Source organism: Pleurodeles waltl, chromosome 2_1 (genome assembly GCF_031143425.1).
Source record: "Pleurodeles waltl isolate 20211129_DDA chromosome 2_1, aPleWal1.hap1.20221129, whole genome shotgun sequence".
In the NCBI taxonomy this organism is placed as follows: domain Eukaryota; kingdom Metazoa; phylum Chordata; class Amphibia; order Caudata; family Salamandridae; genus Pleurodeles; species Pleurodeles waltl.
This window is the reverse complement of record NC_090438.1, coordinates 891334589-891350929: the sequence shown is the minus strand read 5'-3', so window position 1 is coordinate 891350929 and position 16341 is coordinate 891334589. Positions and strand designations below refer to the sequence as shown.

Sequence of the window (16341 nt, the reverse complement as noted above, 5' to 3'; positions counted from 1 at the left end):
TGCTTCTGCCTTGTTTCAGCCTGAACCTGCTCTCTGTTTCTAAGTCCTGTTTTACTGCTTTTTCCTACCCCCTGTATTCCAGCCCTGACCTTGCCTGTTCCAGCCAGAGCCTGCTCTTAGTTTCCCAGTCCTGTCTCTTTGTCCCAGGCAGAAGTTTGCACTCTGTTTTCCAGTCCTAGTCCTGCCTTTGCTTCAGCCTGAGCCTGTTCCCAGTTCCGGCCTCTGTCTCTTAGTTTGTCTCTTCTGTTTCTGTTTCCTCTCTGTATTTGTGTCTGGTAAGTGTTCTATCAGTCTTCACCAGTGTATAAGTGTCCTCCTTTGTACTGGGGTTGCCTCCTGGTTTCCAGGAGGCAATTCCAGCCCCATCCTTGTCTAGTGTTATACGCTGTCTTTCGTGCCTAACAGTGACAGTGTGCTATTGCTGTTGTTCCAGGAATCGCCACTGTGTTTCCAGCTGGACCCACAAGAGCGTGTCTTGGGTGAGTACTATCCTTGTTTGTGCTCTAGGGTCCAGAGACAGAATCACTTCTGCTGCCTCCTTTCTATGGGGCTGGCGGGGTGACTATCTGTAAGAGCAAACTGCCCAGAGGCATTGACATTCCCTGTCACTGTGGGAGGTTCTGCGCCCTACTCTGTGTACAACCCCAGCATGTTTGTCCATTAGTAATCTGTTTCCTGTTTGTTCACACAAGGGTTCCTCTGCTTTTACTTTCCTGTTTCCTGTGCCTGTCCATAGCTGTCCTTTCCCATGTATGTCTTTAGCTGCTCTTCTGCCCCAGCACACTACCTCTTTAGGATAGTCGGTGCCCTCAAGAAGTGTCCCAACCAAAGCCCTGATCAGACCCGCCCGAAATCGTGACAAAGTCTGGGCTCTTTCCATGCAAGCTTTTTTGTCGTCCCAGATTTAAAGCTCAAATATTTGCTGCAATTTCCCTAATACCTGTAAGGGGGCAGAAGAGGCAAGGTCTGCATCACACAAAGGCCCATATTTATACTTTTTGACGCACAACTGTGCCAACGCAGTTGTGCGTCAAAAATTTTAACGCCGGCTAACGCCATTCCAAAGCGCCATGCGGGCGCCTTATTTATTGAATGATGTTAGCCGGCGCTGCGGACTGGTGTGCGTCAAAAAAAATGACTCACACCAGGCAGCGCCGGCGTAGGGGAAAATGGAGCTTGGGCGTCAAAAAATGGGGCAAGTCAGGTCTGAGGCAAAATTTTGGCCTCAACCCGATTTGCACCATTTTGTTTTACGCCCAACCCCCATTGAAATGACTCCTGTCTTAGCAAAGACAGGAGTCATGCCCCCTTGCCCAATGGCCATGCCCAGGGGACCTATGTCCCCTGGGCATGGTCATTGGGCATAGTGGCATGTAGGGGGGCACAAATCAGGCCCCCCTATGCCACAAAAAAAATACGAAAAAAATACTTACCTGAACTTACCTCAACTTCCCTGGGATGGGTCCCTCCATCCTTGTGTGTCCTCCTGGAGTGGGCAAGGGTGGCAGGGGGTGTCCCTGGGGGGCATGGGAGGGCACCTCTGGGCTCCTTCTGAGCTCACAGGTCCCTTAACGCCTGCCCTGACCCAGGCGTTAAAAAACGGCGCCCATCAGGCTGGGCGCCGTTTTTTAAGGCCTGCCCCCTCCTGTGCGTCAAAATGACGTCACAGTATAAATATGGGGCACAGGCCTTAAAGTCATTTTTTGGAAGGGAACGCCTACCTTGCATATAATTAACGCAAGGCTGGTTCCCCCTTCCAAAAAATGGCGCACATGGTGGAACTTTGACGCCCGCTGCGTCAGACGTCAAAGTATAAATATGGGGCAGGGTTTGCGCCGAATGTGCGTCAAAGATTTTGACGCACATTCGGCGCAAACAGAGTATAAATATGTCCCAAAGTATTCTGGGGAGGAGAGTCATACTTATCGCTGCCGGTCTTCCCAGCCAGGACAGCATACCCCTGTTGAGGATCTGAAGTCCATTCGGCCTACCGAAACAAGCGCTCCATAATTAACCTCCACTGTCTTCTCAAGGATGGGGTGGGTCTGCAGGCCCAAATAGGGGACTCCCTGAATAGCTCATGTCAATGGGAAAAGAGTGGGTAAGCAGCAATCAATCTACTTGTAGGACCCTAACTCCTAGCATTTGCATTTTCTGCAGATTGACCTTAAACCCAGAAACCCTGCCAAAGGCCTTCAGCTCCAGTATCAAAGGTGGGAGTGACTTGAGTGGCTGAGTGAGCGATATCATCACGTCATCCGCTTGCATCACCAATTTGTGTTACCTACTTCCCACAGGGATAGCCTTTATCAATGGGATGCCCTGTATCTTCTCCGCCAATGGCTTCATATATAAAGCAAATAGGATTGGGGATAGGGGATAGCTCTGTCTGGTTCCGCGGTTAATTGGAAAAGGTGTTGACAATTCCCCATTTACTCAAACTCACGCCCTCTGGTTGGCGTAGTAGCATCAGACCCAATTATGAAATCTCGTGCCAAGGCCAACTTTGGCATTACCGACAGCAAGTATTGCCAGTGAGCACGATTAAATGCTTTTCCTGTGCAACCGACAGTAGGAGCTCTGGCACTAGAGATCGGTGAGTCTTGTCACTGAGTTGATAGAGGTGCTTAGTGTTATAACTACAGCCTCTCTCTGGTATACAGACGGCAGGGTCAGGGTCACCCAGTACCTGTATATAGGGGGCTAGACAGGCTGCCAATATACCAGTGAAGAGTTTGGTGTCCACGTTCAGGAGGGAGATGGGGTGATATGAGGTGTAGTATGTGGGTTCTTCCCTGGTTTACGGAACACCATTATTGTGCTGTCTATCATGATGTCTCTATATGGTCTATGTTTCACTAAAAGACTTATATAGTCAGACCAAAAGGGGAGGCCAGTGTTCGGGCAAGGATCCTGTAAAATTCAGAGGGGTAGCCATCTTGTCCCGATGCCTTGCCAGGTTGAAGTCGTATGATAGCCATGAGGACCTCTGCCGCTTACATATTTTGATCCATGATCGAGGATTCTTTGTCTGGGATGCAATCTACCAGTATGGGATGAAGGTAGCCAGTGGCCGCTTCTGCATCCAGCATTTCCTCTAATATACAGAGGTGTAAATGTGCTCAAATTCCCGAGCAATTTGCGAGTTTTGACTGACTGTTACCCTATGGTGTAGCTATCTTCGCTATCCTCTACTGAAAGGCCTGGGCCCTTAGCCTGTGAGCCAGCATGACTCCAACGTTGTTAACCCAGTGTAAAACTTCTCTTGAATGTGTTTGGCGTACCTATTCTGCCTTGTCAACATCTAATGCTTTAAGCTCCTTGTGCGCAGTGATGAGAATACGACGCACAAGATGGGAGCCCATCTGGTTATGCTCCTCTTCAAGGTCCCTCATTCAACTCTCCAACAGGAATCTCCTATCCTTTCTATCTTTATTGTGCTGTGTGGATACAGCTATAACTGTTACACATACCATTGCTTTCAGTGTGTTCTAGAGCACTGCAATAGGGTGTCCGGGGTATCGTTCAGGTCTAGGAATGTGTGGATCGCTGAGTTAATTTCAGCAGTAACTGAGTCATTTTGTAGCAGTTGAATGTTAAAGCGCTAACTGTGAGCGCATACTGGAGTATGTGGGTGCGTAAAGTAATGGATATGGGTGAACGGTCGGAAGAGCGGCCACCCAGGTCCACTCCTATGATTACTGCAGTCAGGTGTGGGGACATGAGAAAGAAATCTCTGCGGGCGTATGCTTGGTCTCTCTTTGAGAAGAATGTGTAACCCTTATCCACGGGGTGTGTCTTGTGCCACATGTCTTCGAGCCCTACGTCTCTAAGCTACTGCATGCCCGCTGTTGTGAAAGCACCCATACAGCCCGTTCTCTGGGCAGACCTCTCTAGGAGAGTGTCAAGCACCAGATTAAATTCCCCTCCTAATAAGATGTTTGTGTCTTAGCTTGCTAATACTGTACCTAGGGCTTTTAAAAGAAAACTTTCTTGATGGTCACTGGGGGCGCAAATGGTGGGTATTGCAAGTGTGTAGCAGTGTATGGCAACACGTAGCGTAAGCAGTCGGCCTGCCATCTCTGCCTGTGTTTGCATTACTCAGCCTGGAAAGTGTGTAGCTAAGAGAATTACCACACCGGCTCATTTCTGAGGGCCTGAAGAGAGAAACTGGCAGTTGAACTAGCAGGACAGCAGGTGATGCCAGTCTCTCTCAAGGAGGTGGGTCTCCTGAAGAAGGCAGATATTGCATTTAGCATCCCTAAGCATAGAAAGGAGTGCTTTACTCTTCACTGGGGCATTAAATCCCCTAACATTGAGGCTACGTTTTGTGAGCATGAGGCAAGGTACAGATCAGTGCTCAGACTATGAGTAGAGAGGTGTGCTTTGAGAGGGTGGATCTATGCAGTAGATGCAGTCTCAAATCCCAGGATCGAGTGCACCTCTTCAAGAGTACGATTGGTGTGAATTTAATTATTCCAGATGAAAAATAGTCAATAAAGATGACCCCCATCTGTAGAGAAATCCCTTTTCCCACAGGAAGGCTGGGCTGCTCATAGCGTTCTGCGGCACTGAAGGGTGAGAGAGGAGAGATCCTGGAATATCCTGACTTTCACGCCTTTGAAGGTGGTGGTGGGCCTGCCCCGGACTGCTGAATAATGAGCTCCTTCTGCTTGTAGGAGTAGAGGCATGTGAGGATATCTTAAGGAGTGCCTAGTGTCTTGGCTGGCCTGCCTGCTCTACGGACTTGGTCCAGTGTGATGCCCTGTCTCGTCGTTCGGGGAAAACTTGCTGGAACAGTCGCACTATGTAGTCCTCCAGCTGCCCTGAGTCTGCCTGCAATGGCATGCCCCTAATTTGAATGTTGGAGTGGCACGATTGATTCTTAAGGTCTTCCAGTCTGTAGCATACGTCCTCATTTCTATCCTGCAGTTTCAGTATCTCTCTTCGGGGATCATTCAGCACCTCCTCAAGGTCATTTCCCGCCTGTTGCACTATGTCTAGACATTGGCTCATCTCCTCCAGCTCGTTCTGAAGTTCCTTTACATCTACCACCATTTTCCCTTAAAACTGCAAATAGCTGTTCAAGGAACATGCGGGTCACTGGCTACTCAATCTGTGGGGCCTCGGTCTGGGGTGCAACTGTTTGAGTGTAGGCAGCTGGTGGATAGTCAGGGTGGTGCTCCAACATCTTATTGGAGGTCTAATTCAACATTTCTTTGATGATGGCCGTCTTGTGGGTGCGATTTGCGGCCACAGCGTGCCCCAGGGAGCCTGGCCCAGCAGTGCCAAACCCCCCTCTGTTGTGTTCCTGTGATGTCTGAAGGGCTCAGGGCCCACAGACGTCAAGCTCTTGGGATTGGTTACCAAGTCAGGCTTTCGCTGTGTATTTCAAAGGTGAGTACAGGGGCAGCATTGTAGGATCAAGGGCCTCACCACCACTATGTCTGTCTGGCCCCCAGACCGGGTCTGTGCCTCGAGACACACTGCGTAAGACACTTCTGGCCTGTTATGAAGGGCCGGCATGCATGCTGTTCCCACCAGGTCACAGGCGTCAGACCACAGGTAGCCACAGGTACAGTGTGCAGGCCGCACAGAGTCTCAGGCCTGGGGCTGGTCACTCATGGCCTGTTGGTGGGGATGTGTCTCCCGGACACTTCTCAGCCCCGGTTCAGGCAGGATCAGTTCCACAGCATGTGGGCGTCCTCAGCTTCAGCCTTTAGTGTGCTATCCCCTCCAATTCAGCCAGAGGCTCCTGTGAAGAGGCAGCAGGGGAAGCAACTTAGGGTGCTGTGGCGTGCTCAACTCCCTCATAGAGAAGCACACCTTTTCGGTCTCCTGAAAGACCTGTAGCTGATGCTGCAAGAGCCGGAGGGCACCCTCGCTAGGATCCTGTTGTGCACTGCAGGTTGCCCTCAGTCCTTGACATTGCCCTAGGCAGTTCACGATCATCTCTTGGCAGCCACCACATTGGATTACACACAAGCCAGCACTGCTGATCTGCATGGTTCTCGCTTACTGCTCTGCTGCCGCTTTGTTGGGAGAGATGGTCCTGACAGTGTCCCGAGGCAATCTTGTGTCGCCCCCGTGGTGGTGTTGCCCCAGCAACGCTGCCTCTAGTCTTCTCATTGCTGGATGCAGCAAAGCTTCATCTTGGCCCCACCCCACCAAGTCAGTTTAAAAAAAAAAAGTAAATTAGCTTCGAATGTGTAGACACATGCAGAACAATTCTAACTTTTCTATTATTACCTAAGGAGTCCAGAAAACAAACATGTTGCTATAAATATCTTCTCAATATGCAGCTGGTAAAACAGAGCAGGAGAAAGAAAAGCAATGTTTCATCTTTGAGCTGCTTTAAATATGCTCAATGACCTGAACTGTCCTCATCAGTGGGTGTTGGGTCTAATATTGTGACATCAGAACTCACCTTTAATAAGTTATTACAGTTCAGCGGCTATGTCAATTCTTTATAACAGGTGACTTGCAGTGTCACAGGTATTCTACCATAAAATAGCCACCAAAGCACAGGCATGTGCTTGTTGACAGGCTCTCATCAGGGCAGGAGGTGATGAGTGAGCTTGGCAAGGGAGGGAGCTATGCCACAATTGCGTGCAGTAGATACGTTCAAAGATATTAGAGTTCCACTGATGTACATACGAAGAATTCTGGAAGTGCATCAAGAATTATGTCAGCATTTGAGTGACAAATACTCTAGGTTCTAAGAGGTGCGTTCTACTGACATCAGCCAATGCCTAACCCTTTGTGACTCTGAGTGGAGAAACTCGCTAAGTTAAGACTAGATAGGCGTCAGAGTCAGACACTGGGTGGGGCACCAAGGCTACACTTACCTTGAAGGCTATTCAGTTGGTGGTGCTCTATCAGTATCTTCCATTTTATATTGCCCAACATGTCCCTGAAGAGAAAGCAGACAGGTGGCAAAACATCTACAGAAGGATCGTGTAGTGGGCTCTGTTAAGCCATTCATCACCAAACTGAAGTAAGAACGACTCAGAAATGTAAGTAAAAACTTTATTAGAGAGTCCACACATTATGGAGGTAATAGAAAGAACGGGAACCTGTCTGACAAGAATCAGACACAGTTTTAGAGTAAATAGAATGTGGAAGAGAGAATCAACATGGAACAGAAGAACAATCATTACTAAACAGTAAACACAAACTTAGTACACATAGTACTACAGTTACCTTCTACTCCAACACATCAGGAGGAATTTACATCGATCAAATGAAAGTACTATTATTTGGATGGAAATTAAATGTATTCCCACCTCATTTCTTTAAAACAAAAACTATGATGGAAAGGAAACATTTGGTAGAATTTCAGCAAGAATTCAGAAAGAGGGCTTTATGATTTGGTTTATTAGATCCAGCTAAATTGTTTGTGACAGAAGACCTAAAAAAGCTCTTAATGCAGCTGGCAAAGAAGCAATGCATACACAACATCAAAACAACAAGGAGGTTAAGCAGCTAAGTTGAGCATTTCCGAAGCAGCAGATGGTAGATGAGTTAGAATTTATTACAAGGCATCTAAACGCAGTGGTTCCCAACCTGTGGTCCAGGGATCCCTAGAGGTCCTTGAAGCCTCCTCTGAGGGTCCGTGACTGTGTAGAAAATTATATAATTTTAACAGATTAGGTCCCCAGCTTTCAGTAATGACTCATTGGGGGGTCCTTGGATTCCAATAAGGAATCAGTGGGGGTCCGTGGGTTCCAGTAAGGATAATGTAGGCGTCCACACACGTCAAAGGTTGGGAACCACTGATCTAAAGAACACAGAAATGCAATGAATACACCGAAAAGCTATCCGCACAAATGAGAGATCACCACAATACAGCTACACCCAGATCACCAATCAAAATTAAGTTTGTCAGAAGGTCTGATTGAGAATCTTCAGCCCAATATGTACTAAATATAAAATATTTTGGGAGAAGCACTTATGAATATTTGAAAGGATCAAAGAAAGGAAGAACGTGAGCATTTTAATACACAATTTGCACCCAACATTTGGATTACAATATCTCTTTTTCTTCCACCTCTTTTTCCACATTATACATGTACTTATTTCATTTTGTACATTCTTTAGCTAGCACATAAAATAACATCATCCAATACCAAATACAGGTGTGCTTATTTGTATTGTTTATTTATTTATTTATGTATTGTCTTGTCAACCTTGCAGTGCAACTTTTCCACCAGTTAAGCCTATAATGGCTAGGCCGTGGAAATCACCAGTGGGCTACAAAGTTGTGGCACCAGATTTACCTGTCCAGGAAGGAAGGATGAAACCCGGCAAAGAAAATGTGTAGTAGCCTCCACATGCAGGGAGAACCCTCCTGGTGCACTGCGCCATCCACTTTGAGGGCTTATTCTTGAAAAACAATAGCAGGAGGCAAACCTGACAACAGCTTCAGCTTTCAGAGCAACTCACAAGGTGGTTGCTGCTCTGAAGGCTTGGAAGCCTGCCAGTTATATCTAAATATGCCATTGGAGTGATAGCCATGTCCTCTGCTGACTTGGTGGGCTGCAGACCACCCTCTCAGCATCTACCTGACACAGTTGTCTTTCTAGGTAGAGCCTTCCAGACAGCATAGAGGCAAGGTTGTAAAAGGCATACAGTAGTCTTGCCAAGAACATAGAGGGGCTTGCAGCCCATCCATTTGTTTCCATTGGTTGGTCTTACAGTCACGCTCATTTCCTCCTTCTTAATCAATGGTTTGCTTTGTCCTTCTTACGTCTGTCCCTCACCTGGAGCACTGTCTATTTGCATGTGTCCTTCCATTGCTCAATTTTAGGGAACTACTGTTTTCTATGTTTTCCAGCTGTCTCCCTAGAGTGTTTTCCTTCCCCCATCTATGCTTCGTATTGCTCTCTTTCAGTTTGTATTTTTTCCGTGCCCCTTCCATGATGTGCTCGCCCTTGTGTGCTTCTCACTCTGTGTTGCTTTCTCGTCTGTGTTTCTCCCCAGCTCCAGGTTGCTCTCTTGCCTTATCTCTTTTCTTCCACGTGGTCCACTTTATTCTCTCTCTCTCACCTGTTTCTCTCTCTCTCACTTCTGTTTTCACCTGTTTGCTTTTATCTGACCGCACCCGCACCCTCCGTTTTGCTTACCCCTCCTGAGACATCTGTTACTTTCCCTAACTTGCGCCTTCTGTGTCTTCCTCCCCCCCCCCACGCATCCCCAGATGCTTCCCACTACCAGTGTCGCATATTTATTCCGCTTCCATGTTGTTTGTGCCCACACATATTGCTTTCACCCCCGTGTTGCTTCACCCGCAGCCGTTTGAAATGGTTGTGGACAGTTTTTTCTTTTTTTCATTTAGTGATCCAACTCAGGAGAAAAAAAGGCGACTGCATCATGTTGTAGGCACGTGCATGCCTACAAAATGATGCAGGCACCCGCGGCATAGACTTTTTAAATTATTCTTTAACAATACTGCATAGCATCAGTGATCTTGTACAGCATTGCTAAAAATCAATGGCAAAGTCATAGTCACAAATGAGAGACCGATTTGCTTTGTCAATGCCCTTATGTATCGCTGATTTGATGTTGCTAAACTGGTTTACGTACGGGGTGCCTACTTGTGCTTATGCCGTGGGTGAATCTGTGTGTGCAGAAATTCATTCATTAAACTGAATTGCGAAAATAGTATTGAAGAGTCTTGCACCCTTACGAAGAAATTAATGCCTTTTGGATCGATAATAAGATTTGGTTTTGGTTTGTAGCGTGTGTCCTGTTTCATTTCATGATTATGTATCATTACGTTTCCCTAAAAAACAAAATATTGCTTGATCGGATTTAATCACTAAAATACCTGGAACAGAAGGGATTGGTAACAAAAAGTGTATCGAAAAGAAATGTAATAATTAAAATACATACCTTGAAAAAGCTTCACGACTCCAGCAATTATGATAAGTACAAGGGCTATAACCTTGGCAAATGTTGCTCCCTCCTGTACTAAAACTCCCCACTTTACTTTTGCACAGTTCACAGCTGTTAGTAAACCTGGGACAAGAGAACACAATGTGTCAGATGGATTGGCATAAATAGTGTAGATATTCAGTCTTTACATAAGGCCATATCTAGATTCCTACTTAGTTTTTCTTTCTGTACCAACATATTGAATTATGCAATATCTAAAGAAAACAAGGTTTGGTGAAATGGCAAGTTTGTGTGTATAAGTGAATGGGCACCAGGTGTAAAAATGAGCCAGACGCAGGATGAATGCGTGAGTTCAGGTTTTTCTTAAGGGTAAGTACATGGATTGCTGAGTGGGTGGGTAAATGGATTGAAGCATGTATAGACTGATGAATAAGTGGTTGCAGGATATATGGCTGGAGTTATAAGTGGGTTTATGAAATGAATAATTTTACACCACAACAGTTTATAATATGTGCTGCCAAATCAATTGTGATTAAAAATCATCACAAAGAATCATATGCACAAAGAAGATAAAACCCACCATGATTGTCATATGTAAAGTGCCATAATGTCTCTAAAACTGAATCAAACAAAAGTTAGATTAAATGAAGAGGGAAAAGGGGAAGAAGAAGAAAAGAAGACATAACGTCATTAGCCAGGTTTGTCTACAAACGTTAAGACATCAGGGCCCATATTTATACTTTTTGACGCACAACTGCGCCAACGCAGTTGTGCGTCAAAAATTTTACAGCCGGCTAACGCCATTCCAACGCGCCATGCGGGCGCCTTATTAATGGAATGACATTAGCCGGCGCTGCGGACTGGTGTGTGTTAAAAAAAATGACTCACACCAGGCAGCGCCGGCGTATGGGAAAATGGGGGTTGTGCGTCAAAAAATGGTGCAAGTCAGGTCTGAGGTAAAATTCAGACCTCAAACCGGATTTGCACCATTTTTTTTTACGCCCAAACTCCATTGACATGACTCCAGTCTTAGCAAAGACAGGAGTCATGCCCCCTTGCCCAATGGTCATGCCCAGGGGACTTATGTCCCCTGGGCATGGTCATTGGGCATAGTGGCATGTAGGGGGGCCCAAATCAGGTCCCCCATGCCACAAAAAAAATCAGAAAAAAATACTTACCCAAACTTACCTTTACTTCCCTGGGATGGGTCCCTCCATCCTTGGGTGTCCTCCTGGGGTGGGCAAGGGTGGCAGGGGGTGTCCCTGGGGGCAGAGGAGGGCACCTCTGGGCTCCTTCCGAGCCCACAGGTCCCTTAACGCCTGCCCTGGCCCAGGCGTTAAAAAACGGCGCCCATCAGGCTGTGTGCCGTTTTTTAAGGCCCACCCCCTCCTGTGCGTCAAAATGACGCCAGAGTATAAATAAGGGGCATAGGCCTAAAAGTCATTTTTTGGAAGGGAACGCCTACCTTGCATATAATTAACGCAAGGCTGGTTTCCCCTTCCAAAAAATTATGCACATGGTGGAATTTTGACGCCCGCTGGGTCGGACGTCAAAGTATAAATATGGGTAAGGGTTTGCACCGATTGTGCGTCAAAAGTTTTGACGCCCATTCGGCGCAAACAGAGTATAAATATGCCCCCAGATTTCCACAAATCTCGATTGTGTTTAACTAAATGGCCACCAAGATGCATTAACAACCAGTCATCAATAAGGTGCCTTAAAGCGTGTGCAGATCATGCTGTTTTAAGAGGTCATCATGGTTAGGGATTGAGCAGGGTTAAATCTTATGGGTCAGTCTGTCTAAAAAATTATATTCTCAGATTAAATTAAGAATTTCATCAATTTACAGTTAAACTGCAGATTGGTTGAGTCAAGTCCTTTTACTACAGCCATTCTGCAAGATCGAATGCCCCTTGTATTGAAATTGCTTTTCAATAATGAAACACAAGCTGTCTTTAAAAACGGACATATACAAATCAGATGGATACTATCCTCCTTTGCAGTACCACACAATCTGCATGTATTCGGGTCATTGTATTTCCAGTACGGTTGGTGAGCCAAAGATGGCAAGAATCCGAACCAAGTTACTATCAGCTTTCTCTTTAAGTGCAGCGAGAATGTCGTACTTAGATATGAGGCCGGTTTCACGCATCATATATCTGCAAGACCATTCAAGTGTGGGTGCGTCTGCTTAACCTGCTTTTATCATCTAGAAGGGAGTGCATTTTAGCAACTTTATTTATTAATTAGTGAAAATCTAGAAAAGGGAGGTTCTTGTTCCACAGCTCAATTGTATTTGTTGTTTTCTATGTTGTTTGCGGATGTTTACTGTAGAAGGAGTAAGGATCTTCTGCCAATGCCTGCCATACGTCATTATTTAATGTGCTAGCCCGGTTTGACCAGATTTTATACCATGTTTTTATAGAGTTGTAACTTCTCTCTAGGACTTGCTGCATAAGGTCGAATTCCAGGCAAGCTTGGGCAGGTGAAGAGCTCTGTGGAAGTCCAAACACTCTTTTGTATGTATTTAACTGTAATCTATGCAAGACTGAAGCATCTTTTCCGTGCATGACACTTGAGTATGCCACTGTTGGTAAGAATTTCGCCGCTATGACTGCCAGTAATGGCTTGAAAGGGGGGCCATCCAGCTTCTTTGTTAGTACACAGAATGCATAAATCAGAGAGTTTCCTTTCTTAACCACATACTGCATAGGCATTTGGAATGTCAGTCTATAATCTATGTACAGTCCCAAATACTTACAACTGTGTACCTCGTCTAGCATTTCTTCTCTGAGCCTGATTTTGAACGGTGGCCCAGGTCAATTCGTAATTTACATTATTTTTGTGCTTGATGTATTGATTTCAAGTTTGTTACCCGTGACATAGTCAACTAGTTGTCTGAGTAATCTTTGGAATCCCACTCTTGTTTGACTTAGTAAGACTATGTCGTCCATGTAGGAATGTTGTGTCAAACTTAAGGTACCCAAGTGCGAAGGCTGAGAGTTTATCTGGTCAAGCTTTGGTGACAAGTATGCCATGAACAGATTGAACAAATGAGGAGCTAAAACACTGCCTTGTTGGAGGCCTACTTCCGTGGGAACTCTCCTTGATAATCTTGTGCCATCGGCTAGTTTGACTTGGATCCAAGTGCGTGTGTACAGCAGCTCGATGGCTCAAAGTATTCTATCTGGGAGACCCCACTCCCTTGATTTACCCCAAAACAGGGCTGAGTCAACTCAATCAAATGCTGGTTTAAATTCTGTAAAACATGTGTAACTTTTTCTGCAGGTGCTTTCACTTGTCTGCTATTAGTGCAACAGCTAGGATGTTCAGGGTTGTCCCAAACCCTTTTCAGAATCCCGTCTGATTGATTGAGACTATGTAGTTCTTGTCTGACCATATAATCAGCTTCTCAAGGACTTCTGAGGCAACATATTTTGCTTTGGAATCTACATGTGCTATTAACCTGTAGTTGGCCGGGCTTGACTGGTTACCACCTTTGCAGATCGGATTTATTATTGACCCTCTCCAGCTGCTAGGAATTGTGCCTGTTAGACTCACCTCCTTATATAAAGCCAACAGCGGGGTTGCCCAATATTCAGGTTCAAGTTTAAAAATAACCAGCAGAATACCATTTGGCCCTGGTGCACCATGTTTTCTCCCTGCCCTTATTACTTTTGCGATCTGGATTGGTCAACCAGAATAAGCCATAAGTTGCTTAAGCATGTTTTCTTGGAGGAAATGGTATTCTTTACTTCATTATCCTCTGTATAGTGGCTGCTATCCCGCTCTGGACAATATGGGGATGTACTATGGAAAATATATTGGTTAAATGTGCAACCCAGACGTTCTCTGGAACACTTGAGTTGTTTATTACCCTTGCAGCTCTCCTGATGCTGTTTACGGTTTCCCAGAATGCTCTACTGTTGGTTTGTTTTGCCCTAAAAAGGAGCCTCGTCCAAAAAACCTCTGTTTGCTTTTTGCGGTCTTCCCCGACTTGTTTTAGGGGCTCTTAAATATGCCACTCAATTTTTGTGTGTAGAACTATCTACTATTTCTACTTATAACAAAACTGGTAATTTCTTTTGGGTATGCGCTCTCAAGCCAGAGATGTCATCAGCAAAACCCAATTTGTTAATTTTAGACTCACTGAATTAAAAAAAAAAACAGATATGCAAATGTTCTTTTATTCATGTGAGAAACATCTTTGTTAACACCAGTAGTCTCTATACTCTCCCCTCTTTCTCAATTAGGACCAGGGCCGGCTTTAGGGCGGTGCGAGCTGACCTGGGGGGTGGGGGGGGTGCTGTGTTTAGCAGTAACTTATGAACCTGGTGATTTAAAAACACCTGCTGAAAAGTTTCTTGTGCCTCCAGCCTTCAGGAAGCAATTAAAATGTCAAAATATCTCTTGTGAATAATGTTCTTGTTAGAGAGAGAGAGATCGGAGGTTTGTCTAGGGGCAGCTTTGACTCGCCATCAAGTAGCTTGGAGGGTTAATATGCCTGCCACTAAGAACAGAATGATATTTTATGTGGCTAGTTGATCGGATTAGTAAAGTCAGCCTTTACAAGCGTTTTAAAACAAATTATTGTATGTGAAATAGGGGCTATGGAGAGATGAGGGGCACATAGCGTTGCAGTGTCTCACTACATACTGGCCAAACACATTTCTGTTTTTTATGAAAACATACTTTGCGCATTTTTACTTTATTTATTGATTTAACCTCAGTATAGAAGTGGTGCTGCAAGCTCACTTTACTTTGCTAACAAGAACCATTAAAGTCACCACTATGACTTATCTCAGTTTGAACTACTGAATGTTTTCCTTTGCTGGACTGCATCTCCTCAATAAATTCAGAATAATGCAATTGTGTCGGTACTGTCCTGGTCAATCTATGATAGCATCTGATTAAAGAAATCGAAGCATATTTAAAAAAACTTTATTTTAAGTAATTTATTAGGCGTATTTGTTTTCTCTGGACCTGATGGGCAGTGACTCGTTTTAAACAGCATTAGACCCACCCAGCTGTGTAGTATTATAGATATGCTGGTGGTAAGTACCAATACTGAAGTGTGCTTGAGCACAAAGATAGAAGAGTTCCAGATCAGGGTTTCAAATTACCTCTGCTCTTATGGAAGTGTGAGCTTTACTGACTGCTTTCCAATGTTTAGTCAGTGGCACAGGATATTGTTAAATAAATATAAGAACTTGGTAAGTATTGTCATTTCATTATGTCATTCTGCCTACCAGTGAAAAGGTTAGGGATGTCCAGCACCCAAATTGTTCCTTTATGTTATTAATAGCATTTTCATAATTATTTTTAATTATGTTGTTTATATTTCAATCCATCCAGGTGGGAAAGATGTAGTCCAACCATCCTCAGTAACAGCTATGCCCAACCATCCTGGAGAGTTCCAGAAATTAAAGATTAACACAATAAACAGTACTATGAGGTTATGGGAAGCTAACTAGGAGACAGTTTAATCACATAGGCTACCTGTGTGACATCATACTAAACTGTCCCTCACTAAAGAAGAGTAAGCACTAACGCTACTTAATCAACTCTAATTGATGCACTTCTGTGATATTTTCACTCAGGACAAATTCATCCCATTCCATATCCTAAGTGGGAAGGATGATTACTCCCCTTTAGCCGAGTTCTTCTATCATTTATTAAGGTTAGTGTGAGGGGTGGCATAGTCTACCTTTCCATTGGAACAACCTCAACTTAAAACATTAATGTTACTATTGCCTTCTCTAGCTACCCAGCGTCTCAGTACAAGCCTGTACAATTCAATGCAAGCAGAGGCTCGATTATCATCAACACTGGGAGAGATGAATGGAACTCTGAGGCTAGCAGCCCAATGTCAGAAGATGACTGGTCCTATGGCTGTGCTCAAACACGGGTCTGTCACCCAAACGTAGATTAAGGATGATCCACTTTAATTTTCTCAATAGAATTTCAGTGGCGGCTGCCGCAACTCTCAAGGGGAGGGATGGGGGAGGGAGGGGGATTATAAATAAAAATGATAATGATTAAAAAAAAGTGCCTGTTCCTCTTGCCGCCGCTTGCTGTGTTGCTCTTCTGCTCTTCCTCTGGTGTCCCAGCCTTCACCTGCTCTCACGTTATACCAAGCGTGACAGCAGCGCAAGGACTGGCCTGAGACGGCTGGCCAAACACACATGCACACTTAAGTACACAGACTTCACTCCCCCTCCCTTTTCCCCTCTCCGGTGACACAGTCCACACCTCCCTGAACATGCTGCTGACTGACCCAGCAGATGAAAGATAAAAAGATATTGAAATATTGTTCTATCTTCAGCTCCTGGCTTAGCCAGGGGGGCGATGCTCCTTCACCATTGCGAAGGAGCCACCCCTGTAGAATTTACCATACATCATACTGCTTAATTAAACGCAGCCTCAGTGACGATGTGCTCTGTT

The 16341-nt window shown here is 45.1% G+C and overlaps 1 protein-coding gene across 1 annotated transcript in view; it reads right to left on the bottom strand.

Moving 5' to 3' along the window:
* The window catches only part of LOC138269597 (Y+L amino acid transporter 2-like), a 300952-nt gene that overhangs the window by 269986 nt on the left and 14625 nt on the right, over positions 1-16341 (bottom strand). The window contains exon 3 of the mRNA XM_069218807.1: positions 9895-10020. Within this exon, the coding sequence (XP_069074908.1) occupies positions 9895-10020 (126 nt within the window). The remainder of the gene's footprint in view (positions 1-9894; positions 10021-16341) is intronic.